Source organism: Vigna unguiculata, chromosome 7, assembly GCF_037176805.1.
Source record: "Vigna unguiculata cultivar grain cowpea cultivar isolate G323 ecotype 2 chromosome 7, ASM3717680v1, whole genome shotgun sequence".
In the NCBI taxonomy this organism is placed as follows: domain Eukaryota; kingdom Viridiplantae; phylum Streptophyta; class Magnoliopsida; order Fabales; family Fabaceae; genus Vigna; species Vigna unguiculata.
The window spans coordinates 9,199,178-9,222,669 of NC_140798.1; the positions used below are offsets into that span (position 1 = coordinate 9,199,178).

General features: G+C 33.2%; 3 protein-coding genes across 4 annotated transcripts; 1 reads left to right on the forward strand and 2 right to left on the reverse strand.

Moving 5' to 3' along the window:
• Window positions 1-214: 214 nt before the first annotated feature.
• Window positions 215-1,848, reverse strand: LOC114190638 (translation initiation factor). The gene is made up of 6 exons (XM_028079599.2): window positions 1,518-1,848; window positions 1,340-1,437; window positions 1,055-1,126; window positions 859-983; window positions 667-739; window positions 215-444 (listed from the first exon to the last, which is right to left on the reverse strand). Exons 1-6 carry the CDS (start codon window positions 1,717-1,719, stop codon window positions 340-342), a joined length of 675 nt encoding a protein of 224 aa, XP_027935400.1. The 5' UTR covers window positions 1,720-1,848; the 3' UTR covers window positions 215-339.
• A 3,016-nt stretch (window positions 1,849-4,864) lies between these two features.
• On the reverse strand, window positions 4,865-11,924 carry LOC114192273 (5'-AMP-activated protein kinase-like protein). 2 transcript variants are annotated; one of them, XM_028081941.2, is made up of 13 exons: window positions 11,586-11,924; window positions 11,385-11,501; window positions 10,466-10,623; window positions 9,675-10,385; window positions 8,883-9,069; window positions 8,708-8,768; window positions 8,572-8,622; window positions 8,393-8,446; window positions 7,266-7,385; window positions 6,297-6,421; window positions 5,985-6,036; window positions 5,600-5,741; window positions 4,865-5,287 (listed from the first exon to the last, which is right to left on the reverse strand). In XM_028081941.2, exons 1-12 carry the CDS (start codon window positions 11,738-11,740, stop codon window positions 5,643-5,645), a joined length of 1,890 nt encoding a protein of 629 aa, XP_027937742.2. In that variant the 5' UTR covers window positions 11,741-11,924; the 3' UTR covers window positions 4,865-5,287; window positions 5,600-5,642. The 2 variants fall into 2 exon arrangements, with proteins under 2 accessions (XP_027937742.2, XP_027937741.2); XM_028081940.2 differs by having other exon boundaries at window positions 11,385-11,504; window positions 11,586-11,919.
• Window positions 11,925-19,648: 7,724 nt separating this feature from the next.
• Window positions 19,649-21,773, forward strand: RAX2 (Duplicated homeodomain-like superfamily protein). The gene is made up of 3 exons (XM_028078115.2): window positions 19,649-20,015; window positions 20,354-20,483; window positions 20,688-21,773. Exons 1-3 carry the CDS (start codon window positions 19,880-19,882, stop codon window positions 21,370-21,372), a joined length of 951 nt encoding a protein of 316 aa, XP_027933916.2. The 5' UTR covers window positions 19,649-19,879; the 3' UTR covers window positions 21,373-21,773.
• The last annotated feature ends 1,719 nt before the right edge of the window (window positions 21,774-23,492 follow it).

Genomic DNA, 23,492 nt, shown 5'->3' on the forward strand with positions numbered 1-23,492 from the left:
ATTTTTTACCCCTTGAAAGATCTCTTGGTTCAAAACTTGTAATTAGACTCAGACAATTAGTAATTCTACAATTATTATACTGAAATCTCAAGTTCCAACTCCCTCTCTCATCTGAAGTTTTGAGATAGGTTGTAACTGTAGTCATTTTATCCTTAGATAGTGCGTGGGTATGTAAATAATCTCTGAGCTATTTTCAAAAGAAGAATGACAAGTCTAGAACAAAAAATCATGGTAATTAGAGCTTACAATTGGAACTAAGAACCTGTGCAGGAAGGAATGTACACCATAATTAAAATGAATAACCTCAACATAACAAGACAGATCCAATGGAAACTGCAATTAGTAACTAAATCCTAATTGAAGTCCAAGGGCAAAATGAACTAGAAAAAGTGTCATGATACCACTACCCAAGATACCATGAACATTCCTTAGTCCGGGATTTCCCTGCATATCATTTTGAAGTAACCCAAAGTAAGGACAAACAAATTGAATGATGTAAAGCTTCTAATTCCGTTCATGAACTAATTTGGTGTAGTTGCTTCTTGACAGTACTCAAAACAAGACTGCTCAATTTATAAACTCATTTGATATTCATAAACAAACTTCAGTATTTACCACTAGCAAGTAACTGATTATCCGAAGAGGAAAGAAAGAAGCATTAATTACCTCAAAGAGTGACGGCAATACCGTTTGTATTGTCAACAAAGCTAGGCCAATGACGCCTGTAACAGCATGAGGACTGCGTGCAAACAACAGAACATAAAAACAGCAACATGATTCTTTTCCGTTTTAATTGCAGTAGAAAAAGAATAATTTCTATACAAAAAAATAAATAAAATTCGGAGATTAAAAAATGACCTCTCAAAAATGGGTTTATCCGAAGTGAGTAGAGCGGTTATTCCACCAGTAGCTCCAAGAGCAAAGAAGAAAAACATACCAGCTAAAAGCTTAGGGTGTAAATCCTTAGCCTGAGCCTTTTCCTCCTGCAAAATACTCAAATCACAAAATCTCTACAGTAGTAATAATGAAACGGGAAAAGATTTGATCAACATACCACACTATCAGAATAACGAATTCGAAATCCCAGATAGGTGCCATAGCCACCCATGGCAAAGAGCACAACTGCCTGAAAGTAAAAATAGCAAAATCCATTAACAAACTAACATTTTTCATGATCATTCTCGAAAAGAAAAAGAAAATAGGCTAAATTAGTTTCTATAAAATTCACAAATAAAAACAGAAAGACACTATAAATTCTACTAACTAAAGAGAAATTAATTTAAATTTTTCGTTCTAATTTAATTCTAATGGAAAAACTAATTAAGTTATTGTTAGTTACCATGTTGGCAGGGTGGCCCCAATGAACGAGCCAATCTGGAAGATTCCACGACTTGACAAGGTCAACGAAAGGCCCGAAAACGGAACCCACGGCTTCACCTGTTGATAGAAAGCACAAATTGGTGCGATAGATTGTTACGAATAACATAAAAAGAAGAGAAATGTTGGGAAGTGTTTACCTCCGGGTAAGAGAGCGGCGGCGCAGAGCAATGGGAACGGAGAGAAAGAGTGTAGAGTGATTGGGGCGTTGTCTCTGGATTTCATCTGTTCCATTTGCAGGGGCGAGTTTTGCTTTGATGCGAGACACTTGGCGAAGGAGTGGCGGGACTGGAACAGAGCAGAGGAGGGAGAAGAGAGAGAAAAAGCAACTGCCATGGCCATTTTTGTGAAGTAAAGAAGCAGTGTGGTGTTACAGTGTGTGTGAATGAGAGGAACGTGAAGTAATAGTAGCAGATATGATGTGGAGATGAATCGAGAGTGGAAAGGTGTGGAAACAGACACGCAAACTATGTGAAATGCTCTTATGCTATGTGATGCGATGGAAGCTACTACTACTACTCTACGCCTCTCCGCATGGCGTGGCCTCCACACGCTTCTTTCTCTTTTCTTGATGGGTGATAAATAAATAACACTCTATTTAAAATTATTCACAATATCATTCATATCATAATCATATAATTATTACAACTAATTATCTCCTATACTTGCATTTGGGAATAATTTAGAAAAAAAAAATTCACATGTCAAGTTATTCTATTCTGTTTTCCTGTCACTAAAAACTTATTGATTTATCTAACTAATTAAGATGCTTTAAAAAATGGAGATATTTCATCTTCACCTACTAACAATCATTCTTTCTATTTGAAGTTCATCATAATGCATTGTATTATTTCTCAACTATCATTAGTTGAAATTTTCTTAATCAATACTAATAAGATTTTTTGGCTAATATCACATCAACTAGCTTTAATTTCATCTCATATAAATTAATATTATTCTTTTACTAACATCAATTAGATTTTTGTTTTTTTGTTTTTCAACTTACTTTGTCATTATTTCTTTATTGACGTTAAGAATTTTTTTCATCCATATTAGCAAGATTATCTTTCTAAAGATGTTAGCTACATTTTTTAATTAACAAAGGTAGAACTATTTCTCACTCAAGAACTTTTAGTGGATGTAGTTATGAACTTTTTTTTTTCTTGTTGATATTGAAGAAATTACTTTTGTCAATATAGGTCAAAGTTATTGTTAATCTACGTTAGTCAAAAAAATTATTTTTTTAATTGATGTCAACTAGTTTTATTTTTCAGTTGATGTTTATTGGATTTTTTTTAATGTTTGCATGAATTTTGTTTTATCAAATCATCGATTTTTATTGAGATGATTGATCCTAAAATCATGTGTTTGGTGGAAGAGCATACGGTTTACTACTGAGCGTCTAATAATGTTAAGTTTAGATAAATTGTCTACCACATATATTAAATGGTGTTCATACTTAACTATTTTAATGATTTTTTGTTATTTTGTTTTCTTAATTATATAGAGAGGACTCTCTCTGTATGGTGGATACACCGCATTTGGCAAATAAATTTTATGTATAGAACCTTCATGTTGAATATAGTTGTTTTCTTCATGTATGGTTGGCTAGGGACAGCCACCATCAGGTTTGGATGTTTTTGTGCCTCTGGTTGGTTTGACTGATGTGATTTCAGGTCTGCAAGTGTGATTCTTGTAGGGTGTGTGTCTAGATTTTTGTGTGAGTCAAAACTCTTGTGAGTTTTGTTGTTCAAAAGTGTAATCTTGGTGTTTAATTTGTAAAACTTTTGAATATAGTGGAAACTAGGCTCAGGTTGTCCTGATAAACTGGATGTAGGTCTGTGATTAAGTGAACCAGAATAAAAACATTTGTGCATTTATCTTTCCCTCATCTCACTCTCTTTGAAACTCTTTAAAAATTCAAGAAAACCAAGCAATTTGATATTTAGTGTCATTTAATGCGTTCTTGCTTAATCTGAGGCTTTATACTTGTTATAAATACTGATTGGAACATATCTTGTATGTAAAATATTGTTGTTTGAGTTGAATTCGCGAATTCTACATTCTGCATAATTCTCCAGTATTTTAGCCGACTGATTTGTCTTTTTAATCAAATGTTTCATAGCATCAAGAACAATTTAGTCTGTTGTTTATATTTTTAATCGACTGAAAGTGTACTGGTCTGCTGCATTTACATCCAAACTTTCCAGTCCATTAGATTCAATTGAAAAGAGGTTTAAGCTTTTGAAAAAGTTTTGTAAAGCCAATTCAACCCCCCTTCTTGGCTAAACTCACCATTTCAAAACTAACAGAAGTCACAAAGGAGAAGACTATTATGTCAATATGAATGAAACTTATATGACTAAATCTTTAGCACATAGACTCTAAAGCAATAATTGTATTCATTCATAATGACTGAGTCAAGAACAATGGTAGGCCATCTAGCAGGATGAAGATAAGTCGTCATTGCTTCTTAACACCTTAAGACATTTAAGCTTTTACAAGATGTTTTGTTGCTCGAGAAGAAACAAATTATTGTGTTGGAGGAGGTGTAGACCACAGTTCAGACTAAAGAGTTACATTAGCTTCAAGAGTTTAAAGCAAACAATAGTGAATTGAGCTTGAATGTCTCAAAGTCAATGGGCGAGAGAAAGAAGGAAGTGAAAGAGAAGAAGTTATATTGAATGTCTTAAAGTCAATGGGTGAGAGAAAGAAGGAAGTGAAAGAGAAGAAGTTATACCATTATTTGATGATAGGCAGATAGTGTGTCCATGGTCTAAACCAAGAAAAATAAGATTAGTTTTCTATAAATAAGAGTGGACTCCAATAATTAAAGTTGTACATTTCATTAGTGAATAATCTGATATTTGACTTAGAGAGTTTTTGTTAACTTGATCGTTGGAGTCCTTTATGTAGGTAACTCTCAATAATCCGTCAGTTGTTAAGTGGTGAAGACATGTCAAATAGGATAAAAAACATTCGTCCGAAAGGCTCAAAGATTATAATAAAATAAAATTCAAATCTCATAATGATCTAATGTTGTCCCTATGTGTACATATAGTATAGGTTAACCAAAATTGAATAATGTATCATAGAAATGTTAAGGGGGCGTCTACCGCGCTGCTAAGAGGTGAAATGAGTTATTTTTACATATTAGATAATTTGAACATTAAATGCACATGCACATGTGTTTGTTCTAACTAAAAGCAAGGAGGGGTTGTAGGTTTTAATTTCTATAGAAATTCTAGTTAGGTTTTCTTAAGCCTAGCCAAATTTATATTTGAACTATTAAATGTATCTTTCATCACCGCATTATATATTCTTTCTGTTGTAAATTGCATTATGTGCAAATGAGTTCTTTGATTTCAGTTGCTGTTCCCTTGGTGCTCGAGTGGCAAGAACGTATAAGCCCGTACAAATACGCCCTTCCCTGCATAACGTTTTTCAGATATAATTTCATGTCTCTTCCTTCGTGCCAACTTTAAACTTTAACTTTAAAACGTTGTAAGTCACCATATATCACATGTAAAATTTACAGAGTTCGGCAAAACGAACTTTTATCACGATTCTTGTGACTGGCTTTGACAGCGAAAACTACCAAAAGAATAACAAACAAGAGATTAGGGATACAAAAACGAAGGAGGCTACAATTCTCCCTTGATTCATACAATGATTGCGTGGTCTGAAGCTACGGCTTCTCAGTTATGGATTAACCAAATCCTATCCGCTAACCCACCCTAAATTCCTAATTTCTAATTTTAGACACAAATGTACAAAACAGGAGGACGGTAGCAAAAGATACTCATCAAGATTCTACTCATTATTGCATCCCTCCTCCTGGTCCATTAGCTGTCAAGCATGGTGCTTTTAGAAATTCATAGCAAACCATTTTCTTCAATCTTTATGTACCCTGCAGTAACAATAATATTAGGACACTAACAAAAATCAAACAAAAACAATTTTGTATTCTGTATTGTATATAAATTAAGAAGGTATAAGAACATGCTGAAAAAGAGCAAGCAAAGCCCTGACTGATTAATAATAAAAAAACAAGGCAATAATTATGTATTTAAATATATCAACAGTCTAATCTTAGAATGTTGCACATCCACGATTTTCAATTTTTACTTGAAATCCATAATTCGATTTTGTAATTTCCAGTGTCTGGCAACATTTTTATATTGAGTATTCAGAACAATCAAGATGAAAACCATCGGCTTACCATTTTATATACATTTAACAATTGTGACCTGAGTCATAATGCATCATCTATCTACTCTTAGAATGTTGTTACATATGTGTCCCCTTGTTACCGACTCCCTTTGAGGATCTGTTATCCATTTGCCATCAACAACAAATTTTATCTACAAGGAACAAATACAGTAATTAAATCATCTACAAGTATTTATGCTTTACGAGTAGAAAAGGTAACTAACAGAAACAAATAGGTATCAAACCACCTAACAACCTATTCCAACTGCTACCCAACAAAACAAAAAGACATAATAACATAATTTAAAGGGAAAAAAAATGGAAAGAGAACCAGAAAGCTGCTGACTCTAATGATTACTGATTCTAATCATTAGTATCGTTGAAGATGCACGCACCTCATATACACCAGGATAAAGCCACAGTATTATTGACCAAAATCTGGAACTCCTGGATATTATTACATGGAACAGCATATATCAATATTTATAATCAAGACAAACTCTTCTAATATAATTTTTATCACGATATGAAAAGAGTTTTTCATTCTGTATCCTAGATAGCATTGGTCGATCCAGTAACAAATCATTGAAATGATGCTTCCAATCTTAGCCTTAACACTAGTTGGCCTCTAACAAAGAATCTTATACACATTTCCTCTTGTATGATCAACAAACAATACGTAATCAATTAAAAGTAACTACTACAACCTTGATTCACCAAGGTCTACAGCACTAGTTGATGGTTCAGGATCCAGTTTTATTCGGTGATGCCAACCGTTGAAGCTACCAGCCACCTCTACAATGTCACCATCACCACAGAACCCAATCTGAACCTGGAATATAAGGGCAACAGAACTATCACTATGCATACAAGTTTTAAACTAAATAATCTATTTTTCATCTTTTTGGATATAAAGTCTTTAAATCATATCGATTACCAAATACACCATATACGGGATCAAATAGAACCTTCTCTTTCATGTGAAGAGAACACACTCCTGTCATCATGCATTCAATGAAGCAAACAACCACATATAGCTGGATTAACATTTTAATTCAACTATAGATTTTTCATAATATCAAATATGAAGTTTCTGGTCAAATAGTAAATCATCCCATTGATATTTTAACATCCAAGAGCAACTGACATATATACTCAGCTAAACTTCCTCTTGTCCAACTGCCCAAAACGCTGTTGCTTCTGGTGCATCCCTTGCGTACATTGCAAGGAATGTTTATACAGTTTCGTATGGATTATACTATGTTCAGGAACAGATAAGAAAATCTTTCATACCAAGGGAGTATTAAAACTGCAGCAGCTCTCCATGTGCAAAGAATTAAATATAGCGTTTGAAGTGTTTCTTTCAGATGAAACTCAGCTTCTAAATGGTTCCAAATTGTTCTTTTCGTAAAAGTAGATCACGACTCTATAAAGTCAGGGATCGGGTGGTTTTATGGTGCGATACTCAAGTCTTGTTTTGCAGCCATATGTTTGGGGAATGTTGAATGTTCTAATCCAATGTATGAATAATTTAAATCAATTTCTCTTCAATTTCATAAGCAATAATCGTACTGAAACTGCTAAAAATTTTAGAAAAGATAATCACTGGCCCTAGAATGCCAGGGGCTCCAAATACATTACTGGATTACAAGTAAACAAGAAGACAAAGGCAATACCTCCTTAAGTCCTGAAAGACTTTCTTCAGCAAACTGTAGTTCTACATCTTTTTCGGATATCAGTTTTCGAGCTTTGCTGATTTCTGCTTCTGCCTTGGTTTGCAAGATAGACAAAGCAAGCTGAAAGCAACAACATGTAACTGAGTCATATGGACTATGGAATAACTCTCTTATATTGAAGAAAAAGGTGAGAGGAAAGGCTGAACATTCAATTGCTTCTAGTTTGCTATGATTAATACTTCCACTTTAACAAAAATATGTTGAACTTCGTCAGATGAGGGACACAAATTCAGATTGAACTACACTAATTCAAGTTTTAAAACCAAGAACCTTTCACACATGTTGTGATCTTGGATGATCATCATCCCTAGAAATGACTTGCATTTATGATTAAATTCAGGACATTCAAATGTTTTCATTACAGGAATGCGGGTGATAAGTACTCAAATAGTTGGGGAACCCACCATTAAAACCTAGCAATTAAGGACGGGAAACCAAGTACTCAAACACTTAACTACTCCACCGATCATCTAAAATACTAATTGATGTGGGACTAGGTACCCCATAATATCCAAGTTCCCATCAAAGGTTTAGAGAATGTTTACAAAGTTATCTCCTGAAGGAGAGCATCATATGTACACATTAAGCAAACAGGACTTCATGGCATCACAGAATTTATTTTTCATCCAAAGAGGGAGACATCCAAAGAGGTAGTTGTTAAAAAAAAAAAAAAAAGAGAAAATGAACAGTACAAAATAAGTTACAATCATCTATTTCTCCCTGATACAGTTGATGTGGCCTCTCAATCTTTGTCTCTCTTTTTCACTCATTCAGGCACACATGTTCCTGTCTTTCTATAATATTTACTCTTAGGTCTGTCAAAGTGGCCAAAGCCCAGAGCAATGTCAGATTGATGCTAACCACTAACATGGGTGATGCCAGAAAATATACATAAGAATTGAGAACAGGTTGGTAGATTGGTTCAAACTCAACTGTAAAAGCTAGTTCAAGTCTTCAAGAAAGGAGGAGTGCCCAAATAGCAAGTACTCTAGCACCTAGCTAATGTAGGATCTTAGCAATATACACATACATCTTGTAGTGCCAGTTTTCAGAGATTACTCTCTTACCTTTTCCTTTTCAATCTGTTCCTTCAGTCGAGATAGTTCCAACTCCTTCTGATACTGAAACATTTGAAAAAGGAAGAGGAAAAGTGTGAGAACAGGTTATATTCATAAATATTCTAAACAAAAAATAGTTAGCTTTATCGACATGTAAACCGAAAAAGAGACTTTTAAATAATTACTACCAGCATGTACTTGAGATGATTTATCTCACTTTCGTTTTGCACTTTTGGAGTCTGCATAACAAAAAGTAAAATGAATTAAGATCACAAGAAGCTGTTGATTGAGATAGAATTTATGGATACTTATACACAAGATGACCTCAGTATCTGCGCTCTTGTCAAACTGAGTAGTTAGATCCTCATGTGGCAAGTGATCATCCCTGTATATGATTTTGAATTCAGAAAAAAGGAGGGGTTCAGTTCAAATGAAAACATCAATCATCGGACTTCCCAGAGTCCCAGTTACAAGCATCCACACAATATAAAATACTTACCAAAGAGGCTTTTCCAAATCCAATGGTCCAGATAGATCTAGTTTGGATGTCAATGAGTTCCCATGAGCCATGACGGTATTATCTTGAGGAAGATAACTACCTGGCAGAGTATACACGTCTAGTTCTGATTCAAAGTTCTCTTTGCTTTCCTGAGGATCATCCCGAATCAAAATGCCAGAGACATGATCTAAAAAACAAATACAGGCATTGTCAAAAATTGGGGAAAAAGTGTGCATACAATTTGCACTGAACGAAGAAAAGTTCCAACTTTATCTGTTCATTAGAAGGGGTTTGACTAAAGCATATTTACTTGTTGGCAAAGTTTTTTTTTTTTTAAATTTAGTAGCTAACGTTTAGAGAGAAATTGAGTTGAGGTAAGATATATCATCTATTCGTTTGGTCACCGTTTTCTTTTCACTAAATATGTTGAAACTCAAATCCGAAACCACTGCTATCAAAGTCATAACTGTAGCCATTCATAATAACAGATAGAATATATGAATATATCTTCTCACATATATTTCCTTATCTTATGATGATTTTGTTTCCCAAATTTGCTTGGAATATGATTAGAACTTATATGGGCTAGTGTTCTGTGTGTTGTGAGTATATTTAATACATCAATATACAGTGCAATACATATCAGTTAATATCATAGCCAGTGTTTCATTTTCTTTCATCTCCCTCCCTCTAATACATTAGTTAAAGTCAATTCAGTGCTTCATTTTCTTCATCTCTTTTCCTCAATATTTAAAACTCCATAATTTTAACAACTCTGCAATGAGCAATTACCTTCAACTGGATCCAAATCTCCATTCTGAATAAATTTTGTAACCTTTTCCTTCAAAGATAAGTTGGCCAAAGTGTCAACATTTGTAGAACTGCTGTCAGCAGAATTAACAATTGAATCAAGTCTGCCATCATCAGATAAATTTTCCCGAGTGGAAACTTCAGAAATTGTGGCAACATTTTCAACATCATCATTGTCATCATCTAGACCTTCTAATGCACCCAAGTCCTTTTGCTCCGAATCATTGAACTCTTTTTCTTCAGCACCAAGATTAGAATCATTAAATGAAGTGTCAGAATGGTTTTCCTTCCACAAGGTTAACTGTCCAACTGTTTTTCCCACCAAACTATCCTCAGAATCAGAATTTCCAGAAGACACTGTTTCAAATGGTAATTCACCAGAGATTTCTACAGGCATGATGGAACTTTGGCTACTGAAGTTGGGAAAGAGACTATCACAATCATTATCCTCAATAGGCACTTCATTTGGGTAGAAATTCTCCTTTGTCGCATTGCTTACCACCTCAGCATGATCATTGAATTCTCTTAGACCATCCCCAATAGACAAATTAGCCAAGGCTTCTTGCACGGTGTCAGTACCTTCACCTAAACTTGAAGAAGAATCCACAAACAAACTACTAGAATTACTTCCCACAAAATATTCTGATGATGTTTTGACATTGTCTACTAAACTGTCCACCTTCTCATTCTGACCTTTAAATTGCATTAGATTAAGTCATCAGTCGTGAGCAACACAAAATAATACCCATTCATAAAGAAGAAATTTAATTGACCTGTTAATGGATCTTCAAAAACATTCGGGGTGTCCAATCTCTCGTCTAAACTATTTTCAGCACTTAAAAAATCAGCGTCAGCTTTTAATGAGCTGCCAGTGAGAAGCTCCTGAATCTGTTTATGCCCTCTCCTTCTGACAATGTTTGCCAGGTCATTCCTATAAACAGAGGAGACTAGGCTAATAAAGAAAAACTTCCAACTATATATAACAAAGAGCAGACCATCAATTTGGTGGCTCAAATATACACAAGTAGTCATTAAAATATTAAACATCCGTCAATCTAGTCCCTACGTTGATATATTGTCTTCACGTCCAAGGACTAATTTTGTGGATTTTCCCATTCTCGGAACTATTTAGTGTACTTTCTTCTATCGGAGGCGTTACTTATATATATCATTTGTGTACTTTAAAAGACTATTTAGGAGGTACATACAGCAATACTTTAGGCTTAGTTTGGTACTTAAGATGGAAATAACATTGAGTGGATAGAAATAAGTTGGTGTTGGTATTATAAAATTAGAGGAGAATTAATTTTGAATTCGGTAAAACCTAATGCAATAATTCTAACTTATTTCCACCCATCTCTTTCATTCTCTCCTCATCAATTCTAACTTATTTTCACTGATAATTATTAAGTTCATTTAGTCCAACCTATCTTTTCTCCTCTCTACCAGTATGGACATTACGGATGACATTGATGGTTTACTAAGGAAAACTTACGCAGAGCAGTATGCATGCAAGAGATTCGCAATTTCATAGCATTTCAGCTAAACAAAATATCACTACTCAGTTCCTTTAAAGTTGCAGAACTTGGGAGCAAAATAATGAAGCGATTGAATATCGCGAATTAACTATGCTCATTCTCAAAAGCAAGAGGCGCAAACAAAAGGCAGAGTTTCGAAGGAAAGAGAAAGGACCATCCGTGGAGCAAAAGTTCCTTGGTGGAGGGAATGTGGTCATCCGGAAGGCCAACCGAAGCGAGAAATTCGCGGACATCGTTGCAGATCTCGGCGTCGCTCTTGATTCTCCGACTCCTTCTGAATCGCGAAGAGACCGAATCAATAAACGCAGCAATTGAATTGAAGAAGAAAAAATGGAGAGTGAGCGAGAGGGAAAACCTTGTTCTTGTTCTTGCGCTGGTGGTGGTTTGAGAAGCACGTGCGCGGAGAGAGAGAGTGGTGGAGTGATGAAGAAGGTGCGTTGGAGAGAAAATGCAGTGGCGACAAGGAAGCGTGGTGCAGGTGGGGAAATAGCAGACCCATACACTTCCCATTTACACTTCCGCTTCTTTTTCTTCTTTTACGAGTACTTACTCTCTTTCTTTTCCCTAACTATGCCTCACCTCATCGAGAAGCACCGGCAATGAATGAAGATGATTTGAAAAAGTTTCGTGTTTAAATAAACGTTGATTGGAATTGGGTGATTTACTACCGCTTCATCATTGGATTGTTGAAAGGTGATTTGGTGTTGAATCAGGACCGTCAGCTTGGTGCCAGGCGTCAGAGGTGCGTCACCTTCTTGCCATCGACCTCTGTTCTATTGAAATTATTTTGTGTTTTTAGATATTAGTTCATTTTGAAAATTATTTAGTTGAAGTTTATCCAAACAAAAAGCAAGCCAAAATATTTTAATTTTTGTTAAACTATTTTTATAAGGATTTATTTTATACTATTCATTATGGCAGCGCTATTTATATTGTATTATTAATTAATAAATAAAAAATTTACAAATTTTTAATTGATTTTTTACAAATTTAATTTATATTACAATAACTATAATAATTAAATTTGTAATTGTATTAACAGTTTTTTTATAATTACATAAATAACATAAAGATGTTACGTAATGGGTAAAATTAACTTCGTTAGAATTTGAACAATCAATATAAAGAGTGGTATAAAACTGTGATAAAGATTGGACTAACAAAAGAGACCTAAAATGATCTCTTGGAAGGACTTCAGGCATGCATGCGAGGAGGCTTCATTTCTTATCTATAACAATATAAACAATCAAATGTCCACTAAATTTACTCCCTTACCCCTTCTTACTATTTTAACACATGTTCAATTTTTAGATTTTTAAGTTCTCCATTTTTTTTCGTCAATTTACAATAATATCCATCAACCAATTTCAGGACCCAAGAAGGTGCAAAACATTTTTTTATTTAGTTGTATTTTTACTTTTTTCACCGTTCCTTTTGTAACTTAAACCATGTTAGTAATTGATTGATGGATGGAAGTTTAGATAGCACAACAAAAGATAATAGACCGAGTCTTCTACAAATTTTATTTTGCGTTTTTCATTTCGTGTTTTTCACATGTTGTGAGGTTGTTTTGTTAAGTTGTAAGGTATTCTACTTTTCCAAGTTTCTGATTTTTTCAGTAGATTATGAAGTAGGTTTCTATAGATGTTTATGGGTTATGTATGTCTTTTTTCGTTTCTTTAAAACCTCTTATGAAGTTTTTATTTATCTTTTTGCAATGTAGTATCTTTTTTTTTTCTATTTGCTTTTTAGTGTTGTTTTAAATATGAACGTTTTATCGTGTGGGTGAGTTTCTTTTTGCATTATTTATCCTAAGCTGTAATGAATGTCCCATTTTCTATTTTCAGGATAGATTTTCTAAGGTTGTATGTAATATTATTGATCTTTCTAACCTTTCCTTCCATGTATTTATTTTTTTTTGTTCTTCTATATGTTATTATGGGCTATCTTTTCTTTTTAATTTCTTTTATAATTCTAACGATCTTATTTTGTATTGTTTTTGTATTACTTTCAAATAGTGGTGGTGTGTTTCTTTTTGGAGAGGTATAATAAACTTTTGATCACTCTTCTTTGTAATGTTTTTATAGTACTTTTCGATAGTGGTAGTGTATTTTTTTCTAGTGAGGTATAATGAAGTTTCGATTTTTCTATTTGCAGGCTACATTTTTATATATTCTTCATCTTGTGAAGCTGTCCTTCTACATTTCTACATTTCTATTTTTCTTTTTTTATGTTTTTAAAAGTCATATTTTATAATGTTTTTGTATCACTTTAAGATATTGGTTACAATGGTCAAGAAGTTGAATTTGATTAGCGACATTGATAAAAGAAAGAGACGCTCAAGTTAGCTGTTAGAATAAGAGACTTGTGGTTTGTTCAGAACTGTAATTTTAATACACATCTGGAGATGATTTTGATAAATGAAAATGTAAATGAAATGTGTTGTTTAATCTTTTTATTAAATTTATTCTTTGATGGAATTTATTTTTTGATGAATTGTATTTCTTTCATGGTCAAGGTAATGTAATTCCTATAAAGGTTAAAAAGGAATATTTGGGTTTGTAGGAAGATAAGTTGGTTGAGGGGAAGAGTTATATAATGCATAATTTCAAAATTTTAACCAACCAAGGACAATATCAAGTATGCGATCACCCTTTTAAGTTATTGCCTACAGGAGCAACAACCATAAAAGAGCAATTAATTCCAAGTATTCCACTGAAAGCTTTCAAGTTTAACATTATTAAGGATATAATTGAGGACAATTACCTTCCTGACCTTTTGGTTGGTAGGTACAAATAACGTTATTTGATAATTAATTTTGGACTTTTTGACATATTTGTAATAAATTAATGCATATGTGATGGCTTTAAGATGTTATTGGTGTGATGGATAATATTATGAGTAAGCCTCACTCAAAGAAGTTGTATTTGATATGAGGGATTTTAGGTTAGTATCAATTTTGAAATGATCTATTAATCAATGATGTGAATTTGCTTAATTAATGTTGACCAAATTTTTCATAATGTAGTTTTAGTATGGTTACTTGTATTTTGTGGGATTTGTATTGCACGAAATTGATCAATAATTGTGATAGAACATTATCTCCTAAACATATACAAGAAGAACTTGAGGAGTAGTTTTTAACATTAAAAGAACGTGAAGATCATATCTTATAGTTTACTTAAGGACTAATTGGGCTAACATGTCACTAGTCACTAGTAGGAATCTCAACAAAATTCATACACATATGTACCCATTGATAAAACCCGCAACGGGTAGGAAATAGATATTGAAAATGGATACATATGGATAACGGGTACAAGTATTGTTTATACCCACATGTTAACGAGACAGGTACAAGTATCATAGTATTCGTACTCGTGGATACTTGTATCCATTATAGTTTAATTTAAATTAAAAAAAATATTTAAAAAATATTAACATATTGATTTTAAATGAGTTATTTTTTATTAATTGGTTATAAATACAATTTTTTTTTTGTAAATGCTCATTTAAACGCTATTTAAATGAGTTATTTTGGATTTATTTGAAATTTATGAATGTTATGGATTACATTTTTTTTTGAATTTATGGTTAACCTATGTTGCTAAATATTAATTTTTTTATAAATACCCGCGAGTACCCATGAATATCTGTGGAGATTAAAAACAAATGTGGGTACCCACATAACAGATACCCACATTGATATAGAGACGACTACTGGGTGAATATTTATCCAACGGGATATGGGGGAGCTACTACCGTGCCCTACTCGCCCCATTAACATCCCTAGTCGTTGGGCTAACATGTCACTAGTCGTTGGGAGAGAGCATGTCATTGGTTGCTAGGCGTCCAAGACATTGGGCGATGGACCACAAGTCCGTTTCAAAATTCAGTTTTTCTATTTTTAATTTAAGGCCTATAAATACATAGGCCTACAACAAAAGTAATCACTTTTCAGTCATATAATGAATTTTATTTTGTTAAAGAGTATATTTTCTTTCTTCTTAGCTTAGGCATCAGGTTTTTATCAAAGGCAGGGATTTTGGTGGCAAACTTCCTTGACTTATCAATCTTGTTGATTGTGGCATCTATATTATTTGGTTCTTATTAAAGACAAGGATCTTTATGGTTAATCTACCTTAGACTTATCAATCTCGATTGTGGCATCTTGACTTATCAATCACGGATTGGATTGTGGCGTCTAGACTTATCTATCTTTGATTGTGGCGTCTATGTTTTTGACTGGGTTCTTATCAAAAAAGGACCTCTTTGTGTTGAATCTTCCTTGCTTATCAATCTACTAGATTGTAGCGCATTCCATCTCTGTCTTATTTCGTGTTCTTTATTCTTGATTGTTTCTTTACAAAATATATTCATATTTAGGAAAGATTACATCTTTCTAGTTTGGATCATATCATTTGGTATTTAGAGCAAGTTTTCTCATTGGGTCGTTGTGAAACGTATTCTACTTTATTTAAAAGGCTTTCTGCATATGGGTTGCATTTTCAGGCTACCTCTTCTTCTCAATCCTTCTTCATCAAGGCTCTGTGTGATTCTGATTGGGCCTCTAATATAGATGATAGACATTCCACATATGGTGTTGCCATTTATTTTGGTCCCAACTTGGGATCTTGGTGGTCAAAGAAACAATTGGTGGTAGCACGATCCTCTATAAAAGTTGAATTCTGGTGTTTGGCCAGTGTTGCTGCATAACTTACTTGGATTAAAATTTTGCTTATAGAACTCTCAGTTTCTACTTCCATTCCAACTTTGTAATGTGACAATCAAAGTGTTGTACCTGTCACTCACAACCCTATTCTTCACTCTCGAACAAAGTCTATGGAAATTGACCTTTTTTGTATTAGTGAAAAGGTTTTATCTCAGCAGATTCATGTGCATCATATCCCTATAGCAAATCAATGGACTGATGCGCTCACAAAACCCCTTTCTTTTAATCGGTTATCAGTTCTTGTTCCTATGCTCCAAACTCAATGTAGTGGATTTTTCTTGTATTTCTCCACCTCATTGAGTTTATGGGGGATATTAGTGTATAAGACAACTGGAATAAGTTAGGACAATTTTCAGTATTTTACATCACGTTGTTTACACTTGCTATGCTTTCAGTATATTTCCTTTACTTTCAGTACACATTCCTACTTCTTTATATAATGAGGAGTGGCTTTCATTTGTAATTGATAATAAAATAATATAGAGTTTGTTATGGTTCTATTACACTCTGCATCTTTTGTTGTACTTTTGTAATAGTGTTGAATTAGTAGTGTTCGACATTTGTGAGACCCCTTTTTTTCTATTTTACATTCTGTCCTAAGGAAGGATTGGGCCTAGCTTTTCAAGAGCCCAAGTTCAACCCATTTTGGAACCCCCAAGACCCTCTCACACTCCATTACTCTTCATTCTACCACTTTTTATAGAGAACAATTTCTCCCCCTCCCTTGTAGTGTTGTAAGAGCTCTATTAGGGCATCAGCTTTTGCCTCTCGTAGCTAGTGAATCGTCCTTGTCCGAAGCTGCCCGAGCTCATATCTCCATGTAAGTAGATCTCAACCTTCCTTCTTCCAATTGTGTGGTGGTGGTCCTGCTTAGGGTTCATTCTTGTAACTCTATTTTGATTCAGGTGTCGATATATTTCAGCTCCTTAATTTGTTCCTGGAGCTATGGTGCTCTTCCTTAAAGTTCAGTTTCGTTTAGCTAAGTCTCATTAAGGTAAGGGAAGCTAGGGTTTCATGTTATTTCTATTTTATGTAATTAGTGTTTTGTGGAATATGAGACAAGATTGGGAAAAACGTTAGTTTTTTGTGTATTTCCAAGTTAGGGGTCCTAATATTCATGAAACTGTGATATTTGACGTTATTATTCGTATTCTGGAAGTTTCGAGTGGTCACTGGGCGAGTGCCTTGGTCGCTGGCCGACTATGTATTTTTCTGATATGCGCAGTTTTAGTAAAATTGATTTTCCCGATTCATTAACCGTTGGATTGAGCTCAAATTTGGACATGTGTTTCATAACATGCTATTTTATGGTTTTACTAATTGGATCGTTGATTAGATGTCTGTAGCTTGAAAAATGTGTCAAACATTACTGCAGTGATTTTGGTTTTGTGATAATAAATTTTCTTGGGAATTTTGGTGTAAGAATTATGGTTGTGTGTTGTGCTTGATTGTATGGAATTGCAGGTACTTAAATGTTGACACTCATTTATTTGGGATGAATACTATTTTATGATATATGTATGTCATGGTATGCATTTATAAAGTATGAGATTAAATGAAATCTTGTTATGTTGAGTATGAAATGGAAAACATGACTTGTTTGGTTGGTGATGGATTGGCATGAGACTTGAATGATTGAGATATGTGAAAATTGTTGGTAAAAGAGTTTCAAGGGAAAATCTTGGTGATGGTGGTTAGTGTATACCTTGATATAGGAGATGTCTAGATAAAGGAAGGTATCCTGAACTCTGATAATCGTTCACGCTCACATAGAGCAGAATGATTTATGTGGTGAGATGGCAGATGGTAGGAGGTCCTAGTCTTGAGACATATTAGGCCTAAGACATTAGAGGATTAACCCTGTGTGTGGTTGGGTGATAACCCCTTGCGTCTAGACTCTGCAGAGTTTAGAAACCAGTACAGGTGCATACTTCCTTTAGAATTTCGTATCAAGAGTATGATGCAGATATTGAGTTAGAGAGTCCTTTAATTGTTTGCTTTCACATGTTTTGGGTGCTTACTGCTTTTACTCTAGCTTACCCTTTCTCTTTGTGTCTGTTCTCTTCTTTGGCTTTTTTCTTTTACGATGATCACCAAATCCTTGGTGTGAGCATATGTGGAGACTCTTGGTGATCGTGATGTTGGCGGGGAGGTTGCGATGTAGTTAGGCTTCCTAGATCCTTTATTGCTCATTGTTGAGCATTTCTTCTTGTGTACTGTTATTTTGTAGTTTCTTGCTCTTTGAGCAAATTTCCAGTTTAATCTAATCTGTGTTTAGATTCTTTTCATGGCATTGTGTTGTGTCTTTGGGCTTCCATTCCAGTATAATTTGGGATAACTGTAAAAGGTTAATTCTAATATACTTTATGTCAGTGCTCTATTTTATACTATAAACATGAGGCGTTCTATAGATTAGAATTATTCTACTAAATTGGGACGTTACAACATTGCTAACAATGGAGTGTAAGACAATTGGAGTTAGAATGTGCAATGCCTGGTGGAGGAAAATAGAAAAGCCTAGAGTATAGGAGAACAAAAACTTGTGAATTGAGATATTTTAATTTTTAGTAAAAGAAAAGTAAAAGGGATAAAGAGAATTGAAGAAGAAATCTGAAACTCATGGATATCATATATTCTCCCACCCATTTTTTTTAATTGTGTGGATTTGTTATTTGGCTAGGTTAAGGTGTTTTTTATTTTTTATTTTTTTTATTATGAGTTAATGAGGCGATATAATTCAACATGAGTTCAACCTGGTGACTTGAGTTCATAGTAAGTTATGTTCAATTTTAACTGTGTCAAAATTAATAATCGTAAAAGATATGTTTATAAAAAATTGGTAAACAGCTATTTTAAAACTTATATATTCTTATGTCATTATAAATTTATATTTTTTATTTTAATATAAATAATTCCCTGAAAATTGGTGGATATAGATGTGTTTCCTAACTATGTTTTTGTCTTTTCTACAACTTTTGAAGACAACTAGTTTTTAAAAATGGTATATTTGATTTTAATATTTTAGACGTTGGAATAAAATTCAAAATACCTCTTATGTTGACTTTAAAACTTTATCTAATATATTTATTTTATCTTTTAAAATCACAATGTACATACTAAATATTAAAAATTAGTTGTCAGTTATGTCAACGATAAGATGCAAAGTGAAGAAAATCTCTTAAAAGCTCATTTGTGTAGAAAAATAATAAAGCAAACTCAAATATAATGTCCATTCATCTAGAAGAATAAAATGCATATTTTAAAACCAGAAGAGAAGTAAATTTAATTTAAGTATATTTCAAGAGGGAGCAAATTGCAATTTACTCTTTTATCATTAAGTTTGTTTAAACTTATTTTATTATGAAACCTTAAAACATTTATTTGAGTAAGTTTATAAAAGCATGATTTATTTATAACTCTTAGGTTTTTTTTTTAAAATTAATTGAAGAAATTATACCATAAACTTTATCAAACCAAGGCTTGATTAAAAACATGGTTATACTTTGAGTTGGAAGCAGCATGAGGTGATAAGAAGAAAGAGCTTATAATTGGACTTCCAAGTTGACATTTGTTTTGGAAGGCTTGGCCCATCTCTTGAAAATACGTAGCAGACCATCAATATATAATTCATTTCCATGAATTATTATATACACAACTCGGGGAGCAGACTTTCTACTTTATATACAAAATTGTGATAGCAGTGACCAATTTAAACTTTGCAAGAGGGTCCAATATATAGTGATGGAAACTTCTGTCACTCAATTATAAACGAGTTTTGAAGTTTGATAGTGGTGAAAATTTGATCAATCAACCCTGTTCCTCCGTTGACTCAAGCTGTATAAATTTCTTCTCGAACAAATTTGTGTTCAATCCACCCTCCTAAGTGTGTCAGTGTGAGGAGAGAAAAAGAGAGAGAGATGGGAAGAGCTCCTTGTTGTGACAAGGCCAATGTAAAGAAAGGGCCATGGAGTCCTGAAGAAGATGAAAAGCTTAGAGAGTTCATAGAGAAGCATGGTACAGGTGGAAACTGGATTTCCCTCCCACATAAAGCTGGTAAGATTTTTTTCCAATTTCAACCCTTTCCCCCCTTATTCTCAAGTTTATTGTTTTAGTTTGTAAACTATGAAGTTTGCAGAGGTTAGGCCTAAGGTTTCAAAATGGTCTGGTATTCCGACCAAACATTAAGGTTTTTGCAGTGTCTGTTGCTCACATTTGTCCATGATTGTCAGTAATATCAAAGAACACATTGAAATCCCAAGTGTGATCACAGTTTAAACCTTTGATTGGAGTGATTAATTATAATATATGTTGACATACAGGGTTCTTCCAAGTTCAATTTTTTTTCTTCTATCATGTGTTCCTGATGGTGTTTGATAATTTGTCTCAAACAGGTTTGAAAAGATGTGGGAAAAGTTGCAGACTCAGATGGCTTAATTATCTGAGGCCAAACCTTAAGCATGGGGAGTTTTCTGAAGATGAAGATAGAATAATCTGTACTCTCTTTGGTAGCATTGGAAGCAGGTATTCTTTTTCTTTCACTTAATTTCAAGTGCTTTTCTTACCTACCTTGGATATACTTGATAGACTAGATGATGAAAGATCATGTATCAGAGTTTGGTTTCACATCTTGGGAATTAAATTGTCAAAGTAGACATGATATTGATTACATGTACTTTTAGATCTGCTACATGTTTCTTTTTTGGGGACTCATTGTGACAAGTGCAGGTGGTCCATAATAGCATCTCAGTTGCCAGGCAGAACTGACAATGATATCAAGAACTACTGGAACACCAAGCTTAAGAAAAAAATGATGGGAATAATGAACCCTTCAGCACTGAAAAAGCCTCACCAAGTTACCACCCTTTCATCCATGCTTCAAAACTCAACACCCTCATCATCCTCCTCCTCATCTTCATTATCACTAAAAAGCAATCACAGCTCAAACCATCAACCCCATGTGGCTTTCACAGGCTCTGAGACCATTTCATATGAAAGTCTTCTGAGTGGAAACTCTTGTTCTACTTTTGAGAACCTTTACCAAGTTAATTGTGGGTTTATGTTGGGGGGTGAAACAAGTTGCAGCTCTTCTTCAGATGGAAGCTGCAACAACAACAACAATAATCAGATGAATCATGTGAAAGGAGCAGAACTTGGATATGTTGGTGTTGGAGGTTTTGGTGACCAAATAGGTGGTCTCAGTTACCTATCTAGTGAGGTGGAAGATACTCAAAAGTTGGTGTGCTCCAATGGTGGTAGGACTAGTGGGTGGACAGGTGAAGAAAGTAAGTTATGGGGGGAAAGTCCATTAGAGTATGGTTTAGAAGAAATTAAACAGCTAATAAGCACAAGTAGTTGCAACAACTTTATGTTTGATGACAGCAAGACAGGGGAAATGGTCATGTACTACTGATGGTGACAGGCTAAGATGAAGAATATTTGAAGGGTAAAAGTGGGGATGGGAAGATTGAGAATTGAAGTTGGTGTATGGTTTTGTGGGAAAGGTAGTGTTTGATTGGCCCACTTAGTTTTTTTACAGTACATGTTGGAAGTTTCCTTTGTATCATTTCCTTGGTGCAGGCATTATTAACCCCACCATCACCATGGATGTGTCCAATAACAAATGAATCACAAAGGAAATGAGGAAGCCTTGTAAAGTAGAGTTCTCCTGAATCCTTCTTCCTCCAGATTTAGTAAGAGGATTGCACCACCAATCCACCACTTCTATTGTTTAATATTATGTAACAATTTTTTCTTCCAATCATGCACCTTAAAGCACCTTTTTCATTCAGCTTATTCATCACGATTTTACTATATTATTATTATTGAATATATTTTTTGTCTTTAAATTATTAAAAAAAAAATTATTTAAAAACTAAATTATAAAGTAGGTAGCCCTTGTCTTTTATAATAGTTAATGTAAAACATTTTTTAAATAAACAACACATAAAGATTATATTTTAGTTACTATATAACTTCACTTGTCACGTAAGAAATACTTCTTGTTTTTTGTTGTTGGTTGATAATGATGTTTTATATTGATTTTAATAACATTTAGGAACTAAATACTTTATAATTTAGTTTTTTTAAGACGAAAAATATTTTTTTAAATTAATAAATATATATTTAATTATTATTATTAACATAATATTATATTATTTTATTTTATTTTTTAATTTCATATTTTATTACAAAAGGTAATCTCGATTTAATCCTTGAATTTATAAGACAATATCACGGAAGTCCCTTAGATTAGAAAAATGTTAAATAAATCCAAAAGGTTGAAATTTGTTAGTGACCATAACATTTACTGTTGGTTTTGTTATAGACTATAATGATAATAAGTTAGAAAATTTGGAAACTATAATAATAAATTATGTATTTTTCCGATATATTTAGATTTTTGTTAAGAAAATTAACGTTTTCGTTATTTCAAAAACTATTATGACAATACTCTATGCATTCAATAACTAAAAGAAACATGTTTTTAAATACTCATTTTCAGTTAAATTTATTTAAAATAATAAAATAAAAATAAATTCATTAAATTCAGAGCAAAGACTTTCCTGTTTAGACCTTTTGTAGTGTTTCAATAAATCTGTCCAAGAAAATGTAATGTTTAGACCTTTTGTAAGACTAAAATTGGGTCTCCAAAAAAATAACTCAACAATTTTTAAGTGACGCGAGTCCCTGTCTAAATCCTTTTCATTGTTTTATGAAATTAATTAACCTAGCAGTGGAGTATTCACAATTAAACTAATTCAGTAAAAAAACGTGTAAAATATTATAGTTGACTAATTTTAAAAGAAAAAAAAAACTGAATTGATTTGTATTTTTAAATGCAAAAAATACTAATTAATTTAATGCACATTGAAACCTAATCTATATTTTAAAAGTCACATTTACTTCACAGTTTTTTCCCACGCTATTTTCATTTATTCTTTTATATATACTAAAATAATTTAAATCAAAGTATATGTAAATCTATTTAATTAAAATTATTGTTTTTTTTACATCACGGGTTTCTCAAATATCTTAGACTATAAAAGCTAATATTATTCGTATAATACTATTATTATGTGGATTCGGTATATTTACATAGTGAAAAAAAAAGAATAAGGAATTCCTTATTATATGGATTATTTATACAATACATGAGCACAAAGTACTTAAGCTTTAAATTTAAGTATTGATTTAAAAATAGGTTTACCATTTACATAAATTGTTTGATGTGAATGGAACGAAATACACACTCAATTATTTAGGGTTAGATTAAAAATTTAAGACACACACATCGTCCTCATTTAAACAATTAGAAAACCCTTTTGTCTAGAATCGCAAACAAATTTGAAAGTGAGGGCAATAATAAAGAAATGGAAGAAGGGGGACAAAGATTTAAAAGATAGTATTTAATTAAAGCATGCATTCCATGAAGAAGGAATAGTTATGGGAGATTAGGCAAAAGCTTCCAAAATATATGGCCATAAGATAATGGTGCCTTGGATAAGTCATCGCTTGGTGGCTGCAACTCAT